General features: G+C 48.9%; 1 protein-coding gene across 1 annotated transcript in view; it reads right to left on the bottom strand.

Moving 5' to 3' along the window:
* Window positions 1-3989: 3989 nt before the first annotated feature.
* The window catches only part of Rph3al (rabphilin 3A-like (without C2 domains)), a 104503-nt gene continuing 97657 nt past the window's right edge, over window positions 3990-10835 (bottom strand). Inside the window, exons 7-9 of the mRNA XM_013016593.1 lie at window positions 6648-6761; window positions 4759-4905; window positions 3990-4289 (exon numbers count right to left, since the gene is read on the bottom strand). Of these exons, the coding sequence (XP_012872047.1) occupies window positions 4255-4289; window positions 4759-4905; window positions 6648-6761 (296 nt within the window). The 3' untranslated portion in view covers window positions 3990-4254. The remainder of the gene's footprint in view (window positions 4290-4758; window positions 4906-6647; window positions 6762-10835) is intronic.

Raw genomic sequence — 10835 nt, 5'->3', positions numbered from 1 at the left:
ACATACCTGTAATCCTAGTCTTTGGGAGGCAGAGGCAGGAAAACTGAGAGTTCTAGGGCAGCCCAGTTTAGAATGAAACAATGGCTCAAAACAAATACATAAAACCCCCCACAAAAGTAGCATATGATCCAGCAATTCCACACCTGCATTTACCCAAGAGTTGAAAGTGGGAACTTGAACAGATGTTTGTATTCATGGCAATTATTATTTACAACAGCCAAGAGGGGAAAACAAATCAAATGTCTGTGGATGGAAGACTGGGGAAAGGCAGGCAAGAGTAGCTTATGCTTGCTTGTCTTCCTAACTACTAAGGAGGCTGAGATCTAAGGACTGAAGTTCTAAGCCAGCTTGGGCTGGAAAGTCTGTGAAACTCTATTTCCAATTAACCACCAAAAAGCTAAGGGATGGTGCCCAGGCCTCGAGTTCAAGCCCCAATATTGGCGCATATACACACACAAACCTGAAGAGGCAAGATGCCCTATGCCCACACAGTGGGTATAAACTCAGCCCTAAATACACACAGCACAGGTGTGCCCTGAGGATACTGCCAGACCCTATTGGACTGTCTCCCTAAGGAAGGACAGAGTGGTCAGAAATAAGACACAGGAAGTTGGTGGTGGTTATGGAGCTGGGAAAGTGGGTGTGGAGAGCTACTGCTAAATGGGTACAGAGCTTCCATTTGGGACAAGGAAACAAATTCTGGGTATGGATGGTGAGGGGATGAGCTGGGGGTCTGTGAAGCATCCTCCTCCTCCTCCTCCTCTTGGACTGCAGGGGCCAGACATGTCCTGGCCTGGCTCTTATAGCCCTGGAGGGGTGATAGTGAATGCAGAGACAGCCCGGGTGGGGAGGCAGGGCTGTTTGATCACCGGAAGCTTCTGGAAGCTCTCTAGGCCAAAGCCACACTTTACTCTCCCAAATGTGGCTGGAAGGGACAGCTGCTTCACTATCTCACCCTGATGAAGGAAGATAGATGTCAGTTCCTGCCACTCTTGGTTACACAGAGCCATGGACAAAATAAGTGTGTGTGTGGGGGGGGAGGGGTGTTGGCAAAATTTCTTTGTAGCAGTAGGATAAGGGATTGTTTCTTCCCGTTCTTCTCTAGAAGTTTCCATCTGTGCTACTGACCCAGCGGGGCTGCCCTTCTGCCTATACCAACTTTCTCTGTTCTCAGAATCCTGATTTGTTTTTACAAGCAAAGCCTCAAGGGCATGTTCTGGTATTCAACTGCCCCAGATGCAAACACAGGTGTTTCAGGGTCTCTCTGGGCCTCAGTTTCCTCCTCTGTGAAATGGATGGTGTGAAAATGATGTGACTCTTAGGAACATAAGGATTCCTCAGAGCTGGTAGCAGGGGTGATAGAAGCCATAGTGGTAATCTTCCCGTCATGGCAAAATGCTTCGTCTGTCTTTGGCGTTGGCTCTGTAGAATGGAGGACTGTGGTGGTGAGTGGGGGTGCTGCCTGGCATCCTTGGTAGGAGGCCTACCTGCCTGAGTTGGCAGCCTCCCCCTGCTGCGCCCTGCACTGGGCAGGACACAGCGACATTCACAGGAGGAGCGGGGACATGCAGACCCAGAACACAGGCTCCTAGGAACCTGGAGGTGCAATGCCAGAGAGTGGGTGTTGTCATGTTAAGGAAGGATGGCAGCTCCCACTTTTGGGGGGTGGAAATGGCTCTAATGAGCTGAGCTGTTGGAGGTGATCCTGCCATGGATGCATTAGTTCTGTCCTGGGGTGGGACACGCAGCAGGGCTTCTCCTGAGGAGTCACACGGAGATGGGGGTTCACCTTGCACACTGAGCCTGGTCTTCCTCCCCTCCCCTCTGTCCCCTGCAAGGTCTGTGTCAAGTCCCCCAGCTGGTGCTGGTGTCAATTCTAGGAAATGCAGGGAAATGGTTTCCACAGAGCAAGGGGTCTGCACGGCAGTCTCGACCTACGGAGCCTCTCCATCACCAGGGGATGTAAAAATGCACCTTCCCAGCCTGCTCCTCTTCAGCTCCTCACCCTCACAACAGTCATTCTGGGGAGGGCACCGGTGATCTGTTTTTAGTCTACTGGGTGACTCAACAGGACAGAGGCCATGTCTGTTTTGTCGTCTACTGTGCCAAAGTCTCTAACAAGACCCCAGCAGCTGTCCAGGATCTAGCCAATAGCAGAATTGATCCAGCTGGGCATCACGCTTCCAAAATCCCAAATGCCAGAGTAGGAACATTAGCTGGTCCCAAGCACCATCAGTCAGTCACTGGACTGTCTTTTTATGCCATCTTGATGAGCTGTGCCTCAGCCCTTTTGCTTGTAGTTTGTTTTTGAGGTAAGGTCTTGTGCTTTTGCCTGGGCCAGTCTTGGACCATGATCTTCCTGACTCCACTTCTGGAGTAGCTGGGATTACAGAAACCCACCACTATGCTTGGTATAGCTTTCATGTTTATAATAGTCCTCATTTTTACAGATGAGAAAACTGAGTCACAGAGAAGTACTCATAATCTCAGGTAAGTTTTTGGGGTTTATGCCATCTTAATATCTTTGTGTCATTTTAGAGGGAACTGGGATGGGGAACAAAAGAAATTATGTATGTCTTCAGGCCACTGTATGTTACCAGAAGTCTTTAACCATTAAATTTTTTTTAAGGAAAGCAGAGCTGTGGCTCAGTGGCAAAGCAAAAGAGCCTTGAGCAAAAGAGCTCAGGGACAGCACCCAGGCCTTGCATTCAAGCTCCATGGCTGACAAAAAACAAAACAAAAACAAAAGCTAGGTGCCAATGCCTCACACCTGTAATCCTAGCTACTCAGGACGCTGAGATCTGAGGATCACAGTTCAAAGCCAGCCTGGGAAGAAAAGTCCCTGTGAGACTCATCTGCAGTTAACTACTCAAAAACTGGAAGTGGAGCTATGGCCCAAAGTGGTAGAGCTCTAGCCTTGAGCAAAAGAACTCAGGAACAGCGCCCAGACCTTGAGTTCAAACCCCATGATGGGGGGAAAAAAGTGTGTATGTGTGTGTATGCTTTTTTTGGTTGTTTTTTGTTTTGTTTTAGCACTCAGCTTGTTTAACACATGCAAGCCTCGGGTTCAATTCTTAGTATATCCCTCCGCTCCAAAAAACACACAAAACCCATAAACCCATATACAGGTACATATGTATAACTCATTTAGATTTTTTTTAGATGGCCTGCTTTTTTACTCAGCATTAGGGTTGTGAACTCTAAGACACACATAGATCTAGCTCATTCCTTTCATGGCAGCAAATCAATGGAGCTATGTTTTTTTGTGTTGTTTTGTTTTTTCTTTTCTCTCATCCACTTCTCCTGATGCAGCTCAGAAACACAGGCCATCAGGGTCTTTGATCACCACACCAGCTCAATGCAAATTCTAATCTTTATTGTTTCAATTCTAAAGCATAACATGTCACAGGAAAACAGTGAGTTTTTCTATCTCTGCCAGTGGCAAAGAGAAAGGCTAAGGCCTGGGAGCTCCCAGTTTATGAGACTGGGGTGGGTGGGGGAAGGAAAGAGAGACATTACACACGTACACACACATACGCACACACACACACATTCTGTTTTCAGGAAAGGGTTTTTCAGAAGCATTTATACTGAGTATATTTCATACCAGCCAGCATCTACTAAAGATCAGTGAATTCATGTCTTAGGGGAGACATGTTTCCTGGCTGAGAAAAGTCTGGGAGGCCCATGGAGGGACTCAAGAAACCTAACAATGAGTAAGGTTAAACAGAGCTCCTGGAGCAAGGCAAAGTGTGGCCATCTCTCCTCCCACCTGTTCTGGGCTCCGTGTATACCCACACAATGAAGGGAACACTCTGGGTTACAGTTCTCACTGTGACTACCATTCCAGAGAATGCCTTGCAGGACACAGCTGCAGTGCATACAGGAAGGGCCCTTCCAGCCAGCCCAAGACCCTAAACGTGAACTTGGGGCAGTCTGGGGAATGAGGGAAGGACAATAAATACAGGTGAAGGCCAGGGGGTAGAGGAGTGTTGGATGAAGAGGCCCTTGCCAGGAGGGTGCAGAAAGGCACTGGGTGGGACTAGAAGGTTCAGCCCCCAAACACTGGTTTAAAATTAGAGGTCATGGACACAGGTTGATGGGCTCAGACCCCCTTCAGAAAGGAGCCTGGCAGCCTGGCTCCAGTGCTCATGTGCTCTCTCTCTCTCTCTCTTAGAATTTCCACTGGAGAATTAGCTTCATGAAACAAACATCAGAGTCCAGGTCAGGCTGAGGGGACGGACTGAGGCCACATCAACAGCGAGGACTCGCCCAGGTGTATCTCTTGCCTTTGGGAGAAGAAAGAAAAGTGAGGACAGGTGGGGATGGAATGGGTCCTCACTGGGTCAGTCAGTTCCCACACAGCCGTATGCCTTCTGCTCATCTGAAAGGAACCACAGAGGTGTGGGAAGCAGGGAGCCAAGGCTGGGCCAAGTGCAGAGAGCCTGTACTCTGGGCCAGATCCTCTCCATCCATTGGCTGAGTGCTTCAAGACCTGTTATCTGTCTCTCTCTGCTTCTGTGTGTTCATTAGAACCCAGGCATCACCAGTACCTCACCTTTGTTACCCAGCATCTGGCACCATGCTTGGTCACCATGGAGAACTGAAAATGTTACACACTACTGTACCACTGTGGAGTGTTAGAGGAGGTAGAGGGCGCCGTGTGTGTGTGTGTGTGTGTGTGTGTGTGTGTGTGTGTGTGTGTGTGTGCAGGACAGCAGGAAGAAGTGGCAGCTAGGAGGTGTGGGTGATACTCACCAGAACCCTTGGGCTCAGGCTGGGGCAGGGTGCCTCCCTGTGGGTCTGCAGGACCTGCCCCAGCCTCGCTGGCCAAACTGCTTTGGCTCCCAGAGAGGTGGCTGGGCAGCCCGGTGAGCTCCATCCAGGGGGCCCCCACACTGCCACCTGCAAGAGACCACATGTGGGCCTGCATGGCTCTGTGCTGTCTGAATCCAAAACTGAGTCAGGGATAAAACTCAGCCTAGCCAGGAGCTGGTCATATCTTCTCATTTGGAATCATAGGACTATCTGCCCGCAACTCCTATGTTGGGAGTTTACTCTCATTCACATGGATGCTGTCTTCAAGAATCTTCTAACAGGACCTAACTTCTGTCTCTGTTAATTGGTCTGATATACCAAGGCAACAGAATGGACCCTAGGCCATTTCACTAAGGAACAATGTGAAAATGCATAATTACTAGCTTTTCCTATCTTTACAGAATGAGGGTGGAGGAATGGTATGTTAACTCAGCTGTAAAGAGGAGATATTACTTCCTGATTATATTCATTAAATAATTCTCTCTCAAGCAGGGCACTGGTGGCTCATGCCTGTAATCCTGGCTACTCAGGGGGCTGAGATCTGAGGATCACGTTTCAAAGCCAGGCAGGAAAGTCCGTGAGACTCTTATCTCTCAAAAGCCACTCAGAAAACTTTAAGTGGTGCTGTAGCTCAAGTGGTAGAATGCTAGCCTTTAGCTGAAGAGCTGAGGGACAGCACCCGGGCAAAGAGTTCAAGCCTCATGACCAACAAAAAAAAAGTATTTCATGATCGACTAGTAATGTCTGCCATAGCATCAGACACTGAGAAATAGAATGTGTGCCCAAGCCTTTACTACCTCTGATCTATCCCAAACTTCCATTCCTAGCAGAAATTCCTTTCACATCAGCTCTGGCAGAGGATCACTCAGTCTTGGTTTTAGGACAACACCTGAAGCTGTTTAAAAAAGTCCAGTTTGGGGCAATTATTATAAGACTAAATTTTGCACTAAAATTGACCTTCCTGAAACTTCTTTCAAAGTTCCAGTTCCTCACCTGGCACTGGTGGCTCACACCTATAATCCTAGCTACTAAGGAGGCTGAGACCTGACTATCAAGTTTCAGAGCCAGCCTTAGTAGAAAAATCTACAACACTCTATCTCCAATTAACCAGCAAAAAAGTTGGACTGAAGGCATGTTTCCAAGCAGTAGAGCACCAGCCATGAACAAGCAAGCTGACTGAGAAATATGAGGCCTTGAATTCAATCCTGGTACTCGCACCAAAACCCTCCCAAGAATAAAAAGACAAAAAACCCAGTTCCCAGAACCTTCTTCACCTGATTTGAAGGTAAGGAAACTGCTTTCCTTTTCCTTCCTAAGGCCTTCTCTTTTCTCCTTCAATATGTGAGTTAACCCTCTGTCATATGACCCTCACAGAAGTGATGTTACACAGATAGCAAAATCAGGAACTTTTCTGCTCCATCTCCCTTGTGCTAAAAAAGAAGGGCCAGCAGGGAGGTGAGCAGGAATAAGGACTCCACTGCAGTTTCCAGTGGATCTGGACTAGCTAAGCAAGCGTGGTGCCTGATTTTCACAGTTTTCTTTTTGGTTTTGTTTTTTTTTCATTCACAAGGCAAAATCTCAGCTGGGGAATGTTCCTGGGGGAGCTTGTTGTCCAGGCAGAGGGCATGGCTGGCTAGACCTGCCTCTAGTCCGTGTGGCTCTTCAGGAGCACTAAGGCTTTAGCTCATGGGGGAGCACTCTCTAAGCACAACCCTACCTCATCTCCAACAATTTCATACACTAGACAGGGAAGCTTCTACCAGAGGAGTTCAGCCAAGCCGTTCTGTGCCTCCGGCTTGGAAAACAAACAGTCGACCTCCCACACTTACCTGATTCTCCTCCAGGTTTATCACCTTTCATGTCCCTGACCCCAGCGGACGGAAGTCTGTCATCCAGGCTGGAGGAGCTGAGATCTGAGTCACTATCACTGTCACTGGAAACCACTGGAAAGCCAGACATAAAGAGAGATCACCCTTCCTGCTGCTGCTTGAACAGAGGGGGTCAGGCCAGGCCTCTCTCCTGCCATGACAAAATGACTGAAAACCTCAGCCAGCTAGGGTATAAGAAACACTGCTGGGGGTCTGGAGGTAAGGCACTGGTGTGCGCGTATGTGAGGGGGGGTGAGGTGATGGTGGAGTCCTCCTTGTGCTAGTCAGAGGGAAAGCTGATATGCAGAAGCTAGGATCTGAGCTCTGTATGCCCAGCTCTAGCAGGGAGGGCTAGCTCCCTCGTCAGACTTCTCCCCTACCCCCAGTCACCCTCTCTGACACCCTCTCTCCTTGCCTGGCAGAAGCGAATGATCCCAACTGGTGTAGGCAAAGCAATTCCAAGGCCTTCCACCTAGTAAGGCTAAAGGTTTCAGAATAACCCATAAGAAATAGTGCCACCCATTTCATAGATGAGAACACTGAGGCCCAGGCTACAGGTCAGAGGAGCAGGCTCTGACAGGCTCCGGAACCTGAGAACCTGAGGATCTTCCCCCCAGAAGAGCTGAACAGGGAGCCAGGAGGCCTGGATCCTTATCTCAGTCCACCCAGTGAAGTACCAATGAGAGGGAAGAGGGCACCATCTCAGGAACAGGGAGGGGGTGGAACTGGGGGTGGGGGGGGGAAGAGAAGGAGCTCTCACAGTAAAAGGCTTCTTTTCTATACTCAAGAAGACCAGATTTGGCTGGTTCAACAGTGGGTGTCGTGATACAGGATATATTCATCCTCCAAACAGTCTATTTTCATTTTAAACATAGAAATGTACATCTATGTGCCCACCTTATGAGGCAGGCTTCAGGGCTTAGAGATGGGGCCCACACAGCCCTGTGTGTATAAACTGAATCCAAGTCTCAGTATTTATGACTTGTTTCAGATGCTTTAAGCTGAAGCAGGAGCTTAAAGACACTGCAAAGCGATGTGACTGTGAAATCTTTCTATATTTTTCCATTTCTTCCTCCTGTTTTTTACACTTGTCCTGCCCACTTAATTCAGTAGGCTTTCTCCCCCCTCCCTTCTATCAAGATCTTACAAAGACTTGGTTTTAATGCAAGAGCTCTGGCCTCTTTCCTGACTCCTCTCATCAATTTGCATAGCATGTTAATTAAAGGCTGTAAGGATCATAAGCAAAAATGCACAGAAAGGTGTGAAATCAAAGGTAACCAGCTCTCATAGGTGACCAATGAGGGCCTCTGTTGATGTGTTTTACTTTGAAATGCAAAATGCCAGTTACAGAGAGGGGAGGGAGAGTAGGTTGGGGTCTTGCAGACAGTGTTAGGTGCTTAGAAAGCCAGTCTTAACCCTCCCAACAGCCCTGAGCTGCAGGCCCTCATTTGGTAGGAGACAAGATTAGAAGCAGGATTGATCTATACCCAGGGTGGCTAATAGGTTTCATTTGATCTGCCAAGTCCTTTGTGAGCAGCATGCAACATTCTCAGACTGCATTAGGCTCAACAGGAGGAAGTGCCTGCTCAGTTAGGGAAATCTGCTAGAGAGACCGGAAGGGGAAATGGGGCTTCCATCTGGATCTGGAACTTCCTGGAAAGTTTCTGTGCCTCAATCTATGTCACCTTTCTGCTGAGGTAGTCACAGGTCCCAGATGCAGGCATCCAGAGGCTCAAAGCTGGCTGGCCTTTTTTTGGCCCTATAATAGAGCCTCAGTGCTGGGCTTCCACAGCTGAATGGCCAGCACACAGTAGGTGCCTTATAGAGGTATTATCACCTTCACCCTCACATCTCACATCCTGCCAGTTTCACCACCTGTTGGTCTTCTCATCACCATCATCGCTGGTCATGCTCAACTCCAGGCCTTAAGGTCCCTCACCAGGGACCCTGACATGGCCTATCAGGTCCAGCAAAAACACAGGTCTTGCTGAGTGCCAGTGTCTCAGGTCTGTAATCCTAGTTACTCAAAAGGCTGAGATCTGAGGATCTCAGTTCAAAGCCAGCCCAGGCAGACATATACATGAAACTCTGATCTCCAATTAACCAGCAAAAATCTGGAAGTGGAGAAGGACGTGGCTCACGTGGTAGAGCACCAGCCTTGAGTGAAAAAGTCAAGCGAGAGCAGGTGGCCTTGAGTTCAAGCCCCAGTACCAGCACAGAACAAACAAAAATTCCCATAGAGGGGCTGGGAAGGTGGCTCAGTGGTAGAGCGCTTGCCTTGCATGCATGAGGCCCTGGGTTCGATTCCTCAGCACCACATAAACAGAAAAAGCCAGAAGTGGTGCTGTGGCTCAAGTGGTAGAGCTCTGGCCTTGAGCTGAATTGCTGAGGGACAGCGCCCACGCCCAGAGTTCAGGCCTCATGACTGACCAAAAAAAAAAAAATCCCATAGATCCCAGTTTCACCCTCTACAAAGGCTCTTCTCACTTTCAGGAGAAGCCCACTCCCCTGCCCACCAAGAATCTTGGGGCCCTCCTCTTTAGGGAGTGACCCAAGGCATAGGGCAAGTATGATGACGGTTGGCCCATGCCTCTGCCTCCTTCTACTCAAGGATCTGCCCCCTTTTCTGCTATGATCTTCTCCTTCTGCCTGGCAGGAAGACTCTGCTGTGGCTTTTCTGATGTAGAAGTAAAAAGAGGAGGAATGTCAATGGGCTGTGTTCTCCTTCATGGAACCTAAGAAATACAAGGAGACACTTGGCTTATTTTGTAGTTGCTTTTCAGATCCGGGACTGCGTGGCTTTGAGCAGCGATCCACTGAGATCAGATCCCGCGGGCATCAGTGCTGTAAGCACTTACGTTGTTTTGACTCATTTCCTGGCTGACTAAACACCAGTCCTGTGGTCCCTAGACAAAGGGGTGGGAGGAGGTAGGCAGGAGGCAAGGATGCTTAGACATCTGGAGCAAGTGGCTCCCAATGTCCTCCTTTGGTATGGCTAAAGGAGGATCGCGGCTAATGCTCCCCGAAACTCTGCCAGAAGGGGAGCCAGGTACCGTGGAACTCAGTGGGAAGACAGTCCCTGTGGAGAGCTGGTGACTGACCTTCACACTGGCTTTCCAGGTGCTCTGGCATCAAGTCATAGTTCCTGACTTGGAGATGTCACAGCTTCTACCTCTCCTTTCCCCAGCTGACCTGCAGTATCTGTGTAGTTAGAGGCTAAGGTGGACATAGAGTTGCTGGGGGTGTTGAGTATTTCCTGGATCCCTTGTTGCCAATGGGAAAATGGCAAAGGCCTGGGCAGTAGACTATGGGGTAGGGTGTCCCAGGACTCAGGTTATGGTGGCAAGCTTATCTGTCCCATTGTTCTACCCCTCTCCCTCCATTATATGTAGTCACAGAAGTGAGACTCAAATCACAAGACACAGGTGCCATGCAACATGGGAGTTGTATGTCCGTCCAAAATAGCAGCAGGAGGTGAGGTGAAGGACACCCATATTGCCTTGTCTTCATGGGGTTCCTGTGTTGTACAAGGTGAAAACTCACCCAGTAAACATCCCTAAGTTTCTATCATTTGACCTACTCTTTTCTCCTGTCACACACCCCAAAGGGCCCAGTCATGATAAAGCAGGGACAGTCTTAGCCTCATGGTAAGAGTTCACGAGAGTGTCACAGAGCAAAGACCAGCCAGCTACGTATCATTCTCTAGGATGAGCTGCCCCTGTCTCATTGTGCCTGGGATTTCAAACTGGAGCTAGGCCTCGGTGTGGAAGGCTTTGTGCTGCAGACCCAAATCCCATTTCTAATCTGTTCTCATAAACCCTACTTGAAAGAAACAAACTGAAATAAGTCTGCTGAGTCGGTCAGAGCCTGGCCTTGGCACTTCCTGTCTCTAAGGAAAGAGGCTCGGGGAGAAGATTGGGCCAAGGGCAGCTCACACAAACATTCTTTACCCTACTAGTCATAGCTTCCTCTCATGGCCAAGGAAGCCGCTCTTTTGTCTTCCTGTCCCTGTAAGGCCCAACCCTGGGCTAATTTGCCATTCGATCACCATTGCCACCTTCCTCCAAACAGCAGCTGGCATCGTAAATCTTTTGGGTCTATTAACGAAGATTTTAGGCTCATAAATCTTCTGGCCCTTGCTCTTCCATC

The sequence above is a fragment of the Dipodomys ordii genome, unplaced genomic scaffold (genome assembly GCF_000151885.1).
Source record: "Dipodomys ordii isolate 6190 unplaced genomic scaffold, Dord_2.0 Scaffold31, whole genome shotgun sequence".
Classification (NCBI taxonomy): domain Eukaryota; kingdom Metazoa; phylum Chordata; class Mammalia; order Rodentia; family Heteromyidae; genus Dipodomys; species Dipodomys ordii.
The sequence above is the reverse complement of the archived record's forward strand: the minus strand, read 5'-3'. Positions and strand labels throughout refer to the sequence as shown.